Source organism: Hypanus sabinus, chromosome 7 (genome assembly GCF_030144855.1).
Source record: "Hypanus sabinus isolate sHypSab1 chromosome 7, sHypSab1.hap1, whole genome shotgun sequence".
NCBI lineage: Eukaryota > Metazoa > Chordata > Chondrichthyes > Myliobatiformes > Dasyatidae > Hypanus > Hypanus sabinus.
Window position 1 is genome coordinate 172,442,650 of NC_082712.1, and position 20,382 is coordinate 172,463,031.

The window sequence follows — 20,382 nt, forward strand, 5'->3', positions numbered from 1 at the left end:
ATTTCAAGAGGACCAAAATGTACTTTTGAGGTTTTATAAGGTATTAGTGAGACAGCATTTGGAATATTGTGAGCAATTTTGAGCCCCTTATCTACAGAAGGATATATAGGAGTCCAGAGGAGGTTCACAAGAGTGATCCCAGGAATGAAAGGCTTAACATATGAGGAGCATTTGATGCCTCTGGGCTTATAATCATTGGAGTTCACAAGGAAGAGGGGCAATCTCATTGAACCCTAATGGATACTTAAAGGCCCAGATACTGTGGCTATGGAGAGGATGTTTTCATTAGTAAGAGAGTCTAGGATCTGAGGGCACAGACACAGAATAAAGGGGTATCTCTTTAGAACTGAGATGAGATGAATTTCCTCAGCCAAGGGTGGAGAATCTGTAAAATTAATTAGCACAAAGGAGCGTGGAGGCCAAGCCAGGGTGTATTTAAGGCAGAAGTTGATAGATTTTCAACTAATGATGAGGTTAAGGCTTATGAGGAAAGTAGGTTTGAAATAAAATCAGACGTGATGAAATGGCGTAGCTGACAGTGGGTCAAATAGCTTCATTATGCTCCTAAATCTTATGGTCTTCTGGTCTTCTATTAAATATGATGAACTGAACAGGTTCTACTTGAAGAACCCATGTTCCGGGAAATTAAAAAAAAACTGGAGTATACTCAAAAAAGTTTGAGTATATGATGCAGGTAGGTGAGAGAAATAGGACGGAAATAAAAATAAAATGATATATGCTGTCAATCAGTTAGTAAATAATCTGGAGCAAGTTTGCTTAACATTACAGTGCTGCAAATTTAGAAAGCCATGGCTACCAAATACATTTATGCTTGTTGTCATTAATTTCATTTTCAAATATATACTGTACATAGTAAATTCCCAGAAAAGGTGTACTGTTTCTGAAAGAAAATTGTTATGCACAAAAAGTTAAATGGAATGGTTCACACAAAAATATAAAATATCCTATACTGAGAATGACAATTCCATTCAATTTAAGGGACAAATGTGACCTTTACAGCTACAGACAGTGATCAATGTATCATAGTCATTATCCAGGAATGCCAGGCATACATTTCATAACCACCAAATATTCAATGCTGCTTTACAAAATTAAATATTAAGAAGTCAATTATCAGTTAAAATCTCTGATGTTGCAGGTTACACAAGGAACAATTATTTCCAATAATAAGTTATTCCACATAATATTTAAAATTTTTTAAAGTGATTAGAATGCAGAAGAAAGTCACTTGGCCCCATTATGCATATGCTGGTTCATGTACATTTGTGAAGATTTGGCAAGTCATCTAACACTTTGACAAACTTCTAGAGATCTGTGTTGGAGAGCATATTGCCTGCATCAAAGCCTGGTATGGAAACACCAATGCCCTTGACCAGTTAAAGTTAGTTAAAGTCTGTCCTGAGGCTCATCAGGCCGGTGCTTATGCCAGTTCCCATGGCGTGAAGTGACTGAGCGTAGGAGACCCCCCCCCCCCCCCAACGGATGGGAGGCCAGTTTGTTGCAAGGTTAGCCCCCAGCATTTTGCCAGCACCCATTTTCACCTGGGTAGACTGGAACAGTGTGTAGTTAAGTGCCTTGCTCAAGGACACAACTCGCTGCCTCGGCTGGGGCTCGAACTCACGACCTTCAGATTGCTTGTCCAACGCCTTAACCACTTGGCTACATGCCACCTTTGACCAGAAAATTCAATAAAAAGTAGTGGATACAGCCCCGTCCATCACGGGTAAAGCACTCCCCACCATTGAGCACATCTATGTGAAGCATTGTTGCAGGAAAGCAGCCTGCTGCGTTCCACCAACATTTCGTGCGTGTTGCTTGAATTTCCAGCATCAGCAGATTTTTCTTGTGTTTGTGCATCCATCATAAGGATCTGCAGCACCAAGGCCATGCTCTATTCTCGCTGCTGTCATCAGGAAGAAGGTACAGGAGCCTCAGGACTCAAACCACCAAGTTCAGGAAAGTTATTATCCCTCAACCATCAGGTTCTTGAACCAAAGGGGATAACTTCATTCAACTTCACTTGCCCCATCATTGAAATGTTCCCACAACTATGGACTCACTTTCAAGGACTCTTCATCTCATGTTCTCAACATTTATTGCTTGCTTGTTTATTTATCTATCTATATATTTATTTATTATTTCTTTCTTTTTGCATTTGCACACTACTTGAACACCATATTGGTGCAGTCTTTCACTGATTCTTCTATCATCATTATTCTATTATGGATTTGTTGCAAATGCCTGCAAGAAAACAAATCTTGTATATGGTGAGCTATGTGTAATATGTATAATAAACTTAGTTTGAATTTTGTACATTTATCCAGTATGGCACTCTCACTCTTTCCCCACAGACGGCTGTGGAGACCAAGTCATTGGGTATATTTAAAATGGACGTTAATAAGTTCTTGATTAGTAATGGTGTCAAAGGTTATGGGGAGGAAGACAGGATAATATGGTTGAGGGTAAATCAGCCATGATCGAATGACAAAACAGGCTTGATGGGTCAAATGGTCTAATTCTGTTCCTATGATTTATGGTCTTAGGTAAGTCTCCTTTAAATGATACAAGTTGGCTGTTAGATAGTGCATTCAATATTATAATATGTGTTTAAAATGTTTCCTCATGTAACATCTGATATAGACAAGTAGGATTAGCGTTGACTGGCACAACAATCAGCATCGATGTGCTGGAAAACTCTTAAAATGTTACTCTGTGTGTTGCTAATCAGTTTACATCTGTATGCTCTGACTGCTGACTACTTTGTCACTGGAAAATATTTCTCTTTACTTAGTCCATTAAAGCCCAGCATATGATTTTCAATATCTCTTAACAAGTGCCCTGCATTCCCAATATAAAATCCAATACTACAAATGGTTGGACTTCTTGTGCTTCTTTTAAAGCCTTCACAGCTTGTCTGCTCCCTTCAAAGATTTGTACATACACAGAATGTTTCTGCATTCATCTTAGAAATGCATAATTCTTATCAATTTTCCATTTTCTTTTTCACAATTTACATCTTTTCAAAGAGTCCATTGGTAAATTGTATATGTTTATGTGCATTTCACCAGTGTATATCCAGATCTTTCTAACACCAGTTACTAATGCCCTTGTTGTTAATTACATGACCAAATTTAGACCATAAGATGTAGGAGCAGAATTAGGTCATTCGGCCCATTGAGTCTGCTCTGACATTCAATCATGGCTGAGCCTTTTTATCCCTCTCCTCAGCCCCACTCCTGGCCATCTCCCTATGACCTTTGATGGATGGTGTGGGCAATCAAGAACTTATCAATCCTGGCCTTAAATACACCCAACAACCTGGCCTCCATAGCTGCATCTGGTAACAAATTCTACAAATTCACTATCCCCAGCTAAAGAAATTTCTCCACATTTCTGTTTTAAAAGACACACCATTTTATCCTGAGGCTGTGCCCTATTGCCTCGACTCCTCCACCATGGGAAACATCCTTTACACATCCACTCTTTCTAGGCCCTTCAACATTCATAAGGTTCCAATAAGACCCACCCTCCTAAATTCCAGTCAGCACAGATCCAGACCCGTCAAACGTACCTCATATCATAACCCTTTCACTTCCGGAATCATCCTTGTGAACCTCCTCTGAACCCTCTCCAATGCCAGCACATCTTTTATAAGAAGCCCAAAACTGTTTACAATACTCAAGGTGAGGCCTCTCCGGTGCCTTATAAAGCCTCAGCATCACATCCCTGCTCTAATATTCCAAACCCCTTGAAATTAATGCTAAAATTGCATATGTCTTCCTCACCACTGAATTAAACTGTAAGTTAACCTTTAGGGTGCTCTATGCAAGGACTCCCAAGTCCCTTTGCATCTCATTTCTTCCCATTTAGAAAATAGTCCGCACATATTTTTCTACTACCAAAGTGCATGACCATATATCGTCCAACACTGTATTTCATTTGCCAGTTTCTTACCCAGTTTCCTAATCTGTCTAAGTCCTCTTGCAGCCTACCTGTTTCCTCAACACCAACTGCCCCTCCACCAATCTTCATATCATCTGTAAACTTGGCAACAAAGCTGTGTATTCCATCATCTAAATCATAGATATACAGAATAAAAAGAAGTGGTCCCAACACAGATCCCTGCAAAACATCACTAGTCAGTGGCAGCTAACCAGACAAGGATCCTTTTATTCCCACTTGCTGCCTCCTACCAATGCTTTAACCATGTTATTAACTTTCCTGTAATACCAAGGGCTCCTAACATGGTAAGCAGCCTCATGTGTGGCACCTTGTCAAAAGCCTTCTGAAAGTCCGAATATACAACATTTACTGCATCCCCTTTATCTATCTTACTTGTAATCTCCTCAAAGAATTCCAACAGGTTCATCAGGCAAGATTTTCCCTGAAGGAACTATGTTGACTTTGTCCTCTCTTGTCCTGTGTCACCAAGTATTCCATATCTTCATCTTTAACAATGACTCCAACATCTTCCCAACCACTGAGGTCAAGCTAACTGGTCTATAATTTCCTTTCTGCCGCCTCTCTCCTTTCTTAAAGAGTGGAGTGACATTTGCAATTTTCCAGTCCTCCAGAACCATGCCAGAGTCCAATGATTCTTGAAAGATCATTACTAATGCATCCACAATCTCTACCGCTACCTCTTTCAGAAGCCCAGGGACCAGTTCATCTAGTTCAGGTGACTTAGGTCCTTTAGGTCTTTCACCTTTTTGAGCACCTTCTCCCTTGTAATAGTAACTGCATTCACTCTCTTCCCTCACACTCTTCATCACTTGGCACACTGCTAGTGTTTTCCACAGTGAAGATTGATGCAAAATACTCAATTAGTTCATCTGCTACCTCCTTGTCTCCATTATTATTTCTCCAGCCTCATTTTCTATCGGTCCTATACCCACTCTCAACTCACTTATTTTTTACATATTTGAAAAAGTTTTTTCTATCCTACCTTGATAATGTTTGCTAGCTTGTTTTCACATTTCATCTTTTCACTTCTGATTCTTTTAGTTGCTTTCTGTAGGTTTTTAAAAGTTGCTGCTAATTTTTGCTTTGTTGTATGCCCTCCCTTTTGCTTTTACGTTAGCCTTGACTTCCCTTGTCAGCCAAGGTTGTACTATTTTGCCAGTTCAGTATTTCTTTGTTTTTGGAATACTTCTATCTTTCACCTTTCTCATTTTGCCCAGAAACTCAAGCCACTGCTTCTCTGCTGTCATCCCTGCCAGCAGCTCCTTTTAATTTACTTTGGCCAAATCTTCTCTCATAGCACTGTAATTTCCTTTACTCCTCTGAAATACTGCTACTTCAGACTTTACTTTCCCCCTAACAAATTTCAAGTTGAATTCAATCATATTGTGATCACTGCCTCCTCAGGGTTCCTTTACCTTAAGTTCCCTAATCACCTCCAGTTCATTACATAACACCTAATTCAGTATAGCTAATCCCCTAGTAGGCTCAATGACAAACTGCTCTAAAAAGCCATCTTGTAGGTATTCAACAAATTCATTTTCTTGAGATCCATTACCAACCTGATTTTCCCAGTCAACCTGCATGCTGAAAATTTGCATGAGTATCATAACACTGTCCTTTTCTATTTCCAGTTATAATCTGTAGTCCAATCCCATCAGGGTCCCTTTACACTTGCAGTTTCCCAACTCAATCCGCATGGGTTCACCATCTTCTGATCCTATGTCACATCTTTCTCATGATTTGATGCCATTCTTTACCAGCAGAGCAATGCCACCCCCTCTGCCCACCTTCCTAACCTTTCAATAAAATGTGTAACCTTGGACATTCTGTTCCCAACTATAACCACCATCAGCCACAATTCAGTAATGGCCACAACATCATATCCAACACTCCAACTTACTTCTTATATATTCGGAGCATTGAGATATAACACTTTAGTACTGTATTTGCTACCCTTTTTGATTCTGCATCCCTAATGCTCTGATATTCACCCTGCTAGCTGTAATTTTGTTCTATTATTTGTCTGCCCTTCCTAACAGATTGACAGCATACTACAGGTGCAACCTGCCTCATTGGTACAGTCATACCTCACCCAGAAGAGACCCGAGTGATCCAAGAACCCAAAGCCCTGCCTCCCGCACCAGCTTCTTGGCTACACATTTATCTGCGAAATCATCCTGTTCCTGCCATCACTGGTGCATGGCACAGGTAGTAATCCAGAAATTACTACCCTGGAAGTCCTGCTTCTCAGCATTCTGGCCAGCTCTCTGAGTTCTCTCTTCAGGACCTCTTTGCTTTCCCTTCCTGTATCATTGGTATCAATATGTACTGGGCTGCTCTCCCTCTCCCCCCCCCCCCCACCCCCCCGAGATGTTGTGGACACAATTTGAGACGTTCCAGACCCTGGCAGCTGGGAGGCAACATAACATCCAGGTTGGTCCCACCAAAGTGCACCACTTTAAACTTAGAAACATAGAAACACAGAAAAACTACAGCACAATACAGGCCCTTTGGCCCACAAAGTTGAGCCGAACCTTAGAAATTACTAGGCTTACCTATAGCCCTCTATTTTACTAAACTCCATGTACCTATCTAAAAGCTTCTTAAAAGACCCTATCATATCTGCCTCCACCACTGTTGCCGGCAGCCCATTCCACGCACTCACCACTCTCTGAGTAATAAACTTACCCCTGACATCTCCTCTGTAACCTACTCCCCAGCACCTTAAACCTTTGTCCTCTTGTGACAACCATTTCAGCCCTGGGAAAAATCCTCTGACTATTTACACGATTAATGCCTCTCATCATCTTGTACACCTCTATCAGGTCGTCTCTCATCCTCCTTCACTCCAAGGAGAAAAGGCCGAGTTCACTCAAACTATTCTCAGAAGGCATGCTCCCCAATCCAGGCAACATCCTTGCAAATCTCCTCTGCACCCTTTCTATCGCTTCCACATCCTTCCTGTAGTGAGGTGACCAGAACTGAGCACAGTATTCCAAGTGGGGTCTGACTAGGGTCCTATATAGCTGCAACATTACCTCTTGGCTCCTAAATTCAATTCCACAATTGATGAAGGCCAATATGCCGTACGCTTTCTTAACCACAGAGTCAACCTACGCAGCTGCTTTGAGCGTCCTATGGATTTGGACCCCAAGATCCCTCTGATCCTCCACACTGCCAAGAGTCTTATCATTTACCTATATTCTGCCATCATATTTCACCTACCAAAATGAACCACTTCACACTTATCTGGGTTGAACTCCATCTGCCACTTCTCAGCCCAGTTTTGCATCCTATCAATGTCCTGCTGTAACCTCTGACAGCCCTCCACACTATCCACAACACTTCCAACCTTTGTGTCATCAGTAAACTTACTAACCCATCCCTCCACTTCCTCATCCAGGTCATTTGTAAAAATCACGAAGAGTAAGGGTCCCAGAACAGATCCCTGAGGCACTCTACTGGTGACCGACCACCATGCAGAATATGACACGTCTACAACGACTCTTTGCCTTCTGTGGGCAAGCCAGTTCTGGATCCACAAAGCAATGTCTCCTTGGATCCCACTCCTCCTTACTTTCTCAATAAGCCTTGCATGGGGTACCTTAACAAATGCCTTGCTGAAATCCATATACACTACATTTACTGCTCTTCCTTCATTAATGTGTTTAGTCACATCCTCAAAAAATTCGATCAGGCTCATAAGGCACGACCTATCCTCGACAAAGCCATGCTGACTACTCCTAATCATATTATACCTCTCCAAATGTTCATAAATCCTGCCTTCAGGATCTTCTCCATCAACTTACCAATCACTGAAGTAAGACTCATAGGTCTATAAGTTCCTGGGCTATCTCTACTCCCTTTCTTGAATAAAGGAACAACATCCACAAACCTCCAATCTTCCGGAACCTCTCCTGTCCCTATTGGTGGTGCAAAGATCATCGCCAGAGGCTCAGCAATCTCCTCCCTCGCCTCCCACAGTAGCCTGGGGTACATCTTGTCTGGTCCCGGTGACTTATCTAACTTGATGCTTTCCAAAAGCTCCAGCACATCCTCTTTCTTAATATCAACATGCTCAAGCTTTTCAGTCTGCTGCAAGTCATCACTACAATCACTAAGATCCTTTTCCGTAGTGAATACTGAAGTATTCATTAAGTACCTCTACTATTTCTCCGGTTCCATACACACTTTCCCACTGTCACACATGATAGGTCCTATTCTTTCATGTCTTATCCTCTTGCTCTTCACATACTTGTTAGGATTGTCAACTAAAACAATTGAAAACTTCTGCAAATGTACCAATGAGAGCATTTGACTGGCTGCATCACCATCTGGTATGGGTGGGGGTGTTGGGCTGCTGCAGAAGATCGAAGAAAGTTGCAGAAACTTGTGATATTAGTCTGCTTCATCATGGGTACTTGGTTCCATAGTATCATGTATTCCATTGTATTGCTGCTGTAAAGTTATCAAATTTCACAACGTATGCCAGTAATATTAAAAAGGATTTTGATTCTGATTAAGTTCCATCTTCCATTTTTCAGCACATTTTCTCAGCTTCTCTACTAAAGTTAGCTGCAATGTGCTTAGTTCTTCCTCCAATAGAATATCATATATTTTGTCTCTAGATGTTCTGTTCTCTGTTCCAATGAGTACCTTTTAATACCTGGGTGTTATGCTTCCTTTTATAACTCATATATTTCCCTCCTGAATTGTTTCTATTGTTTATCTTCTTAGCACTTTTTATATTGAAGGTTATTACATCAATCTTACAACCTTAAATAGTTTCTAGTAACATTGAGAACATTTGACTCTAAAACCTCAAAGTAAAAATCAAAATGATTTACCTGGTCATATTTTAACCAGCAATAAAGCAACCTGAAGAATTTTTTTAGTGAACATTGACTGTTAATATAGTAAGAGGATAAATGTGTTCATAATATTTTGTAAAAATAAGTGCGAATATTTTTTTCTAAATGAAATATCTCCATTTTAAATAATTATCACCTTTTTTATTAGATTGCCATCCTATATTTCCACTGAGAATTTTAAGTGTTAATATATGGGACCAAATGTGTTAATGGAGAGGGGCAGAATTCATTTCTAACATATGCAAGTTTTGCAATGAATAGATAGCTTTCTATACATAAAACCGCATGGAATTTTCCACATTATTATTTTCTCAATAGAAGTACAAACATAAACTTTGAAATACTGCAGAAATTTTGCCATAAGGGAAGAAAATAAAATGACCAAGTACTTTGGTTAAGAATGGCATGGGTCATTTACAATGAAACATTTCCAAGTGACGTCTTGAGAAAACTCGTAATACCAATCTTCTGGATAGTTTATATATGCTTTCAATGGAAAAGTAATATCTGTGATTATGATTGATTTTCAATATTTGTTTAACACTTCTGGAATTCACCGTTTTCTTGTTAGCTCAGAATAACAATCCAGCTACTCTATAAAAATGATTTTTGTATCCTGGCCATCAGTATTAAAAAGAATGCTAGATTGTTGCCAGCTCCTGTACTGTGGTTTCTTGACTGCAGAAAGCTGAATTGAGAAAAGCCTAAAGTTCTTTTATTCATGACAACCATGATGGAGAACATGATCTGTTCATTTTTATTTGAGCTGAATGACAGAGCACAGGTCACAGCTTTTAAGGAAGATGCTGCAATGTGTGGTATTAGCTCTGGAAACATTCTTCTAGCAAGCAACAGTAGGAAACAAAGCACCAGACATTAGGGTACGTTAATCATACTGTATAAAGAAGTGAATCCTAGTCACACCAAACTCACATTTCTTCATACTGAGTACATTATCCAATGAAAGTTAAATGACCACATTTTCCCATTAAACAAAACTAGCATTCAGGAAATATACACAGTTATATTTATTAGGTACACCCGTATACCTGCTCATTAATACAAATATCTAATCAGCAATTATGTGACAGCAACTCAATGTATAAAAGCATGCAGATATGGTCAGTTGTTGTTCAGACCAAACATCAGAATGGGAAAGAAATATAATCAAAGTGACTTTGAAAGTGGAATGATTGTTGGTGCTAGACGTGGTGGTTTGAGTATCTCAAAAATTGCTGATCTCCTGGGGCTTTCATGCACAGCAGTCTCTAGAGTTTAGATAGAATTGTGTGAAAAATAAAAACATACAGCGAGTAACAGTTCTGTGGTGAAAACGCCTTGTTAATGAGAAAGCTCTGAGGAGAATGGCCAGGCTGGTTCAATCTGACAGGAAGGTAATAGTAACTCATGTGTTATAACAGTGCTGTGCAGGAGAACATCTCTGAACACATAACACATTGAACCTTGAAGTGGATGGGTTACAGCAGCAGAAGACCACACTGGGTTCCACTTCTGTACCTAATAAAATGTCCACTGAGTATATATTTCAAGAGTTAATTTAGAAACTTTTGGAAAATGAGAGATTAAGTTTTGTTTCTGGTTTATCTTTCAGGTAAGAAAATTTATTGTGGTAAGAAAAACTGCAATACAACTAAATACAATAATTGATCTTTGAGCAATCATTCCCCATCAACAGATCTTAATAAGTTCAAATGGAATTATGCTTTCTTAATGCCATTATCATTTCTCCACTAACTCTGGAGCTTACAATTTCTGCGTGTTATTTTCAAAGTGCACTTCAGACTCAATAGCCTCTTCATCAAAAAGAGCAAACATTTTCAATATCATTATGTGTTTTGTTTTCCATCTTCTCTCTTAAGCATCTTAATTTAAGCACTGGTGAAATCTTCATGTGTGCCTTTTCTCCTTTCCAGGAATCACTATGCTTGGCTGGTACCCTATTCTTCACCAATATGATATCTTGAGCTCTTAAAAATTCTTCAGCTACGTTTTGCTCACCCAGAATTTCTGCCTTTCTTATCCATTCTGATTTTTAGCCCTCTTAATAGCTATTATTTAAACCCCTATATATATATATATAATTTCAGACCCCAGCCCATTCTTACCCTCAATCCTATTCACCCTCCCAAACCATTTGTTTCAATCCTATCAATCTCCATTCACCTTTAATCACCTTAATGTTAGTCTGTTCAGAAGCCTGGGATTACTGCTCTGGAATATCCTTTCTAGTAGTCTTAACCTCCTAATAAAAACAGCATTTTTTACAGCAATAAAAACAGCCGAAACGTCGTCACTACCTCCTCCCATAGATGCTGTCTGGCCTGCTGAGTTCTGCCAGCATTTTGTGTTTTTATTTATTTCCAGAATCTGCAGATTCACTCGTGAGTCTTAACCTCCTCTAGTTTTTTAAACAACATGGAAGCTTTTGGGTACTGCTCCCCAAACCTTTTGATACTCTGTGTTTTGATTGTACCTCTGTGAAGCGTTTTGGGACTTTTTCACCACGTAAACATAAGCTGTTGTTGAGTCTCTAACCAACATCTAGCTCTTAATTAATAATTAACCTCCAAATAACAAGTTTCTCAAGTTAAATCTAATAAAGCTCTGAAAAATAATCTCAAAAGAAGACTATTTCCATTTCACATTAATTGGGAAGCACTAATGGAGATAGATCACTGAATGACCTCATCAAGCTGCCTGCAACTGCATTGAACAACAATGCAAATATATGAAAATTACATAAAACTAAATTTTATATAATGCATTATTAATTTTGACTAGAATATTTTTCACATGAAGTCAACCTAACTTTTGAAGAATATGAAAACATCTATAAGCAGAATTGTTAATAGTGATCATCTTGATTTCATTTAAGTATAAATTACTGATAATCTGTTCAATACAGCACTATACGAATAAAATATCATTTACAACTTCTCTCCTCTGTCGTCAGATTTCTGAACAATCTATAATCTATGAACACTACCTCACTATTTTGCATTTTGTGTTTTTTTATATTTCTTATTGTAACTTGCAGTATATTTGATGTATTGCATATAACAACAGTTTTATGGCAGGTCAGTGATAATAAACCTGATTCTGCTTTATGAATTATTTTAGATTAATCTGCAGAAGTATGAAACTTAATTATGTGAGAAGAGCCGTGGCTTTAGGACTATTACTTGTATAGACCCTGCATTAAATTCATCTGAAAATTAATGGAACTGACCACAGATAAAAGAAATAGTTCTATACAGAGTTGAATTTAGCATCCTGTAATGGTTAACTATATTAAAGGTGCTTTACATATGCAGATTATAGTTGCATTATTTCTAAAACCACTGAACATAATACCATTTGCAATTGCCTAGAATTGGCAGTATATCATCAAGAATCTGGTTTTGCAATGCACTGTCTTGATCCTAATCTCAGTTTGAAATCTGTATGATAACTCTGGTATTGGAATAATTTGAGTACCTTTAAAAATAATGAAGAAATAACTTTTAGGAAAAATGCACTGCACTAAACAGGTCTGCCAGTCAGCCAGATTGCAAAAGAAATCAGGTTTACATTTATTTAATCTTAAAGGCTCCCAATAAATGGAGGTGATTGATGAAGAGACAGTTTGCAGTGGTTATTAAATGGAACAGAAATCAACAGACCAAACAATGATTAAGTTTTGTAGAACAGACACAAAATTCTGGAATAAACATTCGATGTTAAGGCCCTTTATTAGGACTGAAATTTCTACATATGCTGCATGACTTGCTGAGTTCCTCCAGTATTTTCTGTGTGTAGCTCAAGATTTCTAGCATCTGCAGAATCTCTTATGTTACTGAGTGTTGTGGAGTTTGCTGATAAAGTTGTACACCATGAAAAGGACTGGTGAGAAACTTCAGTAGTCATTGGATTATTATCTGTTCTAACAAAGTTTGCTCCTCCCCTCAAATCTCTATTACCTCCTTCAAGATCTAATGAATTGGGAGTGGTTAATCCCAAAATGAATTGGGTAAAAAGAACTCAAAATGCCACTACAAAAGGGTTGCAGATGCAACTCTAGTGTACAGAAAATAAATCAAAAGAACACCCAGGCACTGCAAGGATCTTCAGAAGAGCATAGCTTCACCAGAACAGAATTCTTCCTCAAGTCACACCCCAGTTACACTTAGAATTTGATATCATTAAATCAATTCTTCCTGCCTTTATGACCATCAGTAATTATAACATTTCTCAAAACTTTATTTAGGAAGATGCTGATAGGTGTAACAAGATTACTTACTCATATAGTCAAGCATGGAACTGAAACAATTTTCAGATTGGAGAGAGAGAGAGAGAGAGAGGGGGGGGAGAGAGAGGGGGGGGAGGAGAGAGAGAGAGGGGGGGAGGAGAGAGAGAGAGAGAGGGGAGGGAGAGAGAGACAGAGAGAGAGGGAGAGGGAGAGGGAGAGGGAGAGGGAGAGGGAGAGGGAGAGGGAGAGGGAGAGGGAGGGAGAGAGGGAGAGAGAGAGAGAGAGAGAGAGAGAGAGAGAGAGAGAGAGAATAGTTTGTAAAAAGTAAAACCCTAAGTAAAAGCAGTAATTTTATAACTGCTAATACTGTTTTGTCTTGAAAGCAAATTAGTTCAAAACAACATTTGGATTGTTGAATGTTTAGAACAATTTGGTTTTATAGACTATCAAAGCAATAAGTAGACAGAATGAGAAAAGAAAATGAAAAATCTAGCCTATATTCCAAGTGTAATGTCTGAAGACATAACTTTGCACAATTAACAGAAAAACCTTTCATAAATATTAAGAATCAACTGTGTGTTAAAACACTAATGTGCTGCATTACGAATTTAGATACTTGGACTCTGGGCAACATAAAATCCAATGATCAAGTGAAGTACTTACCCAATTTCAGTATCTACTGGATCCAATGGAACTTCCTCGGGTAGGAAAAAGCTGTGGCAGTTGACTGAGTGCTGAAGTTCAGAACTCATTATTTTAGAAACATCGTAATAATGACCAAATCTGGAGGAGGATGTCAAGGCTGTCTGCCAAGTGAAAAGCACCACTTTAAAAGTCGTGTAGAAATCATTCAAAACATAGTTAAATTAACTTAAGGAAATGTCATGATGGAATATTTAAATACAAACCTTTGCTTGCTCTGTAATAAATACTACACTCAATTATGTTGAATATTAGTTTTACATTAGAATCACAAAGAATAATTAAACATAATAGTAGCCACAGTAATGTATAATAGTTATAATTTATTTTTGAAAAGTTAATGGTTTTACTGAAGATTTCTTAATGACTGGGTTGGAATTAGCATAGGTGATTCAGTCTGCTAGGAGCAGAAACTGTACTGAGGAACGTCAAGCACAACTGCCAGTCACGATGGGTATAATTTTAGAAAGTGTCATGCTTGTCTGAACGAGATTACTGAGAGTTCACAACTTGCTATACAGACACAGGCATAAAATCTAGGTTAAACTGGCAAAGTTACCATTTTTTGAATAGCGAATGAAAAATTATTCTGTGGCACTAGTTAAAATGATTTCAGTGAATTCTCACAACTTGGATGATCAATAGTTCCCATCCACCTTCTCACTCGCCTATTCTCACCTATCATTTGCCACCTTTCCCCTGCCACCTTATTCTGGCTTCTTCCCCTTTCCTTTCCAGTCCTGTTGGAGGGTCTAGGCCTAAAACGTTGACTGTTTATTCCCCTCAGATACTGCCTGACCTGTTGAGTTCCTCCAGCATATTGTGTGTGTGGCCAATAGTTATGCCTCTTTTAACATCTGGTGTACTGTTTATGGCACCTCATAGTGCATAAATTAGCTATCACCTTTTTTACAGATTACATGATTACAATACAAAAATAACACTTGGACACATTATGAGATTGGGAAATGTGCAAGAAAATTTGGAAGTTTCCCTAATTTACTAATTTGCAAAAGTGTGTGGCAGACATGAAGGGACTTGGGAATCCTTGTGCAGGGTTCCCTGAAGGTCAGCTTGCAGGCTGAGTCATTGGTAAAGAAGGCAAATGCAAGGTTAGAATTCATATCAAGAGGACTAAAATACAAAAGCAAGGATATAATGCTGACGCTTCAAAAGGCATTGGTTAGATTACACTTTGGAGGATTGTGAGCAGTTTTGGGCCTCTTATCTAAGAAAGGATGTGCTGGCATTGGAGATGATCCAGGGAGGTTCACAAGAATGATTCTGGGAATGGAAGGGCTAACACATGAGGAGCAATGAATAATTCTGGGCCTGTAGTTTCTGGAGTTTGGAAGAATGAAAGGGATGTCGCTGAAACCTATTGAATATGAGGCCTAGATAGAGTGGGTGGGTGAGGATGGTTCCTATAGTGGGAGAAGTCTAGGACTGGAGGGTACAGCTTTCAGAATACAAGGACATCCTATTAGAACAGAGATGAGGAGGAATTTCTTTAGCCAGGGGGTGGTGAATCTGAGGAATTATTTGCTATAGACTGCTGTGGAGGCCACGTCATTAGATGCATTAAAGCAGAGGTTGATATGCTCTTGATTAGTAAGATCATCAAAACTTACAAAGAGGAGGCAGGAGAATGGGGTTGAGTAGGATAAAAAATCAAAATGATGGAATAGTGGAGCAGACTCAATGGGCTGAACGGCATAATTCTGCTCCTATGTCTTAAATACAGTACTGGAGATGAATACAGAGGATATGTTTCTGACGTGGCCAGGTCCCTGGCATCAAGATACTTTTTGAGACAACTGGTATATTTGTATATGTGTTTATTTTATTTCATACATCCAAGGGAGTAAAAATCTTTATGTTGTGTCTCTATTGCAATGTCCAACCAATAAAGAGGGGAAATGTGGGAGGATATTGTCCAAACACTAAGATTGTATACATAATTGTCTTATATACATATATGTGCAGTCAGATACACAATCCAATCAATGTACAGTCAGATATGCAATTAGTTCAATGGGTATTGATAAATCTAATGGCCTGGTGGAAAAAGCTGTTTCAGAGCCTGTTGCAGTACAGTTTGCCAGATGGTAGCAGCTGAAACAGTTTGTGATGGGGGTGGCTGGACTCCCTGATGATCCTCCAGGCCTTTTTCACACACGTGCAGCTATAAATGTCTGTAAGGAGTTTGTATGTTCTCCCCATGACTGCATGCGAATCCTCTGGCTGCTCCGGTTTCATCCCGCAGTCCAAAGACATACCAGTCAGTAGGTTAATTGGTCATTGTAAATTGTATCAAGATGAGGCTATGGTTAAATCAGGGGTTGCAGATTGAAGGGCTGGAAGGATGTACTCTGTGCTGTATTTAAGTCAGTAAACAAATGTTTTAAATAAAAAAGTTACATGCAAAAGAAGTAACCACTTCAAGAATTTTTCAAGTAGATTATGAAGTTCTGAATGACATCATCCAGTTAATTTATACTGATTTCATCACGATTGCAGCGTAAATACAGACCCATTTTTCACAAGCAAGGCTGCTGTAACCAGCCCAGCAGAGTGAATTTATTGGCGTATTGTAGTGCAACCACTGAAAACATTTTATATTGCAGTTGTTCTTTGGGCTGTATAATCTGGCCTTTATCTGGATTACCCATCACAATGATTTTATTGCATTCTCTGCTAGAGCTCATCTTTTCATTGTGTACATCCTAGTCTCCTCGACATTTTAGCAAGGCCCTGACTAACTGATCTTTGATCTGATGTCTTCATTCAGGAAAGCACCAGGTAGTCTATTTCAGATGCAAATCCTCAGTGAGGCCCCAGTAGTATTTTCTAAGACAGCAAAGAGAAGAAACAAAGTTTTTAGGACCCACTCAGAGAATCCCAGGGCACACTGGTATCCTTAATCCACAACACTATATGGATTAAGGTGGGGGATAACCATTTTTTTAAATTCACAAGAAAGAGTACTGCTTCTACAAGCTGGGTGGGGACAGAACTTACTATAATAAAACAGTGTGTAATAAAAGCATGTTATGTGTTGGAGAGTTGTGAATAGGCCTCGCTTTACAAATTCCCAGGCCCTGTGGGAAGATTGCTAAGGCCTACCTGAAATAACTAGCTGCGAGTAATCTGGCTTAGTTGAATGGCTAGGGCAGAGCTTTTCTTTCCTCAGAAGTTGTAAAGTTGATAAATTTACTATTAAAGGCAATACAACTTGTGCTCGTCTCTGCTTAAGCATGGAATGGCAGGGAGAGGGGAACAGGCAGAAGCTGTCAGATAGCAGACTGCTGGCTTTCAGTCTACTGTCGGCTGCTAAATGTTTCTAATTGCAACACTAATGTGTTAGAAATCTCAGATTCAAGATGAACCTAGGCAGAAAATTGATTTCATGCTGTGACAGCTTATATATTGCCCCAAGTACACAAACATGTCATTGAGAAGCTTTTGCATCCCACAATTTTGTTTACAGATGAATTGCAGTTACTTTAGTAACCTTGGATAAAAGGACTTTTTTTGGTTTTTAAGAGCTCCTGCAGAGTATGCCACTAGTGGACATGTTTCTGTCTACATTATAGAGCAATCTGCAAGATAACAGTGCAGCGCCTTTGCAATAAATGCCAATGAATCATTCACGTTTCAAGAGCTTATTTAAATTTTAAACCTGACATCGCTTCTGATTTGTGCAACTATCTGTAGAAATAACTGGGACTTACAAGCATGGAAGAACTAGCTGGTAGGCCTTAAGGGGGCTATTGAGCCTGCGGTCATTTTATGTCACTTGTACGTTATCTTCACAATGATTAGATTGCTATGACAATGAAGCTGATACATTCTCAAGTGCTTTCTTTACTCATTTAGCACATGGATAAGCAAGTCAATTGCTTGATTCAGTGCTTTCCAATTGACAGATCATACTACCTCTGTCAAATCTTGTTCAACCATATTTGATTCAGTAGCGGGTTTCGCTTTCTAGTGGCAGTACTTAGAATTTAGATGGGATGAATGCAAGCTAATATGCTTTCCATGTTATAACCTACTACTTAGGTCAGAAAACTTCCACACGGCAGCAGTAAAAATTTTAAAACTCAATTAAGAAATAAAGCATAATCCTGAACCTTAAAAATATCAAGAACAAAGATATATAAGTACACATCTGAAACATGGAGATTGAATAGAAAATAAAGTAGATTTGCCTTGTCACACGTACATCGAAACATACGGTAAAATGCGTTGTTTACGTTAACTACCAACAGAGTCCGAGGATGTGCTGGGGGCAGCCCACAAATGTCGCCGTGATTATGGCACCAACATAACATGTCCACAACTTATTAACCTTTAACTCCTCCATCTTTGGAATGAGGAGGAATACCAGAGGAAAGCCATGTTGTCTCCTTACTTAAAGCAGTGGGAATTGAACCCTAATCTTACTGATGGCACTGTAAAGTGTTAGGCTAAGCACCAAAACTACATTGCCACCCATGGTATATCACTGCAGGCAATTATATATTGAAGCTGTAAAATATATACCCATTTTTAATTGAAACACTTGGGCATGAATTCAGCAAAGTTTATTATGAACTAGTTGATAGCAATGGTATTACAACTTGGGGCATTCCACAGTTCCGAGTTCAATTCCAGCACACCTTTAAGAAGTTTGTACGTTCTCCCTGTGAACCGTGTAGGTTTCCTCCAGGTGCTCTGGTTTCCTTCCATAGTTCACCAGTTAGCAGGATAATTGGTCATTGTAAATTGTCCTGTAATCAGGGTAGTGTTAAATAGGTGGGTTGCTGGGCAGAGCAGCTCACTGGGCCAGAAGGGCCTGTTCTGCACTTTATCTCTAAATAAAATGTTTGATTCTGTCACTGTGAAACACTGAAGATAAAACCTCAAAGTTGGAAAAAAAGTATTAGTTTATCTCCTCATCACTGTAAAATCTAATACATATCATTGAGGTGACATCAGGAAGCTCCATTCCACTGAAGCAAGTGTGGACGGTGAATGGGAAGCAGAACTCCTTTGATGTCACTTTAGGAGGAATTCAACACTGATATGTGTTCACAGTAAGTACAACCGTACTGCTTTTCTCAAAAATATTGATTAACAGGTAAACACTTTTCTTTAGATTACTAAAGAATCTGTGAGAAATTAGTGGAAAACTAATTGCGTTGAAAGTTTAGAAATGAACTTCATGCATTCAATTATCGACTTTGGAAAAGCTTCTGAAATAACCAGCATTCTTTTGAGTTATGTTGAGAGGGCTTCAGAGGTTAATTTAAGTTTTAAAAAACATTTATTCACTTATACATTTAGATGAAACATTTTATTTTAATTTGTAACATGCTGCTATATTAATAGGTCTGAACAAAATGAATTATTTAGTTGGTATGCACTTTATGATAATACATGAAGAAACCAAAAGCTATTTACATTTGAATAGGGCATGTAGAACCAGTACTCCTCTGCTAAATATGTACCAGTAATTTCACACTGTGAAATGGACTAAAGCCAGCACAAAGCATGGATGAAATGTGACTTTGGGGATAAATTACGCTTGTCCTATAAGCAACATAATTTAAAAAAATGTCTCTTTAGCCTGAATTTTTGAACATTTTTTAAAAGTTACATTTTACTTTCCACTAGCTTCCTGAGACTGGACATATACTGTAATGGTTTTTGGTATCCTGATCTATGACCTTGGAAGAATGCTTACCAAGTGTATAACCTGTTTTTTTTTTGATCTTATTAACACAACAATGCCCTGTAAAGTGAATTTAAATTATTAATTCAAGTATGCAGAATACATTAACCTCCTAACACAGTGTCCCATTTTGTTCCAGCCATAAAAGGAGTTGATTCGCTGCCACACAAAGTTGGAAAGAAAGGCATCCACACCCATCTACTTGTCTTTTGACTACTTCTAGTAGAGCTTCACAACATGTGAAAGATAATATTTGCCAAGGATTTCCTCCTTTCATCCTACTGACTGCTGGCCACTGGCATTTTTTAATGGTAGGGAGGAGGGAAGAAAATGAAGGAATAAGGAGATTTTGTGAAGGAGGGGGTTGTAATATAATTGACTCCTATTAATATGTTTGTGTGTGAAGTTGATAATTTCACTATTCATGTACAGAACTTAAATTAACAATTTTACAGGGAAATAGCTTCCTGTTTGCAATTTATTGACATTTAAAATAGCTTACAGCAGAAGTTCCCAGAGAAAATACAAAACTGAATTCTCCACAATGTATAAAAATGCTTTTATACATTGGAAAGATACTATTTCTCTTTAAACTTAATCAGAACAAAGAGTCAATCACAGTCCAGATGAAGCATAGGAGCGAATTCAGAAGAGATCCCCAAATATATCGTCAGGATAGCAGAATTTCAGTATAAAGGACACTGTTTTGTTGTTTAATTGAGGTACATTAAATAAAATGCCTGAGACAGAAAAGACAATAAAGACCTATTTCACTGTAGGAAGACCAAAGCTTGGGACATAGATTTAAAGCAATGGATGGAAGGAGCAGAAGAAAGAAAATCGTCCAACCAATGGTA

The 20,382-nt window shown here is 38.5% G+C and overlaps 1 protein-coding gene across 2 annotated transcripts in view; it reads right to left on the reverse strand.

The window, feature by feature from the left end:
* elp4 (elongator acetyltransferase complex subunit 4) overlaps positions 1 to 20,382 on the reverse strand; it is a 222,454-nt gene that overhangs the window by 157,880 nt on the left and 44,192 nt on the right. For both annotated transcript variants that reach the window (XM_059976123.1, XM_059976122.1), the window contains exon 5: positions 13,768 to 13,910. In XM_059976123.1, the coding sequence (XP_059832106.1) occupies positions 13,768 to 13,910 (143 nt within the window). The remainder of the gene's footprint in view (positions 1 to 13,767; positions 13,911 to 20,382) is intronic.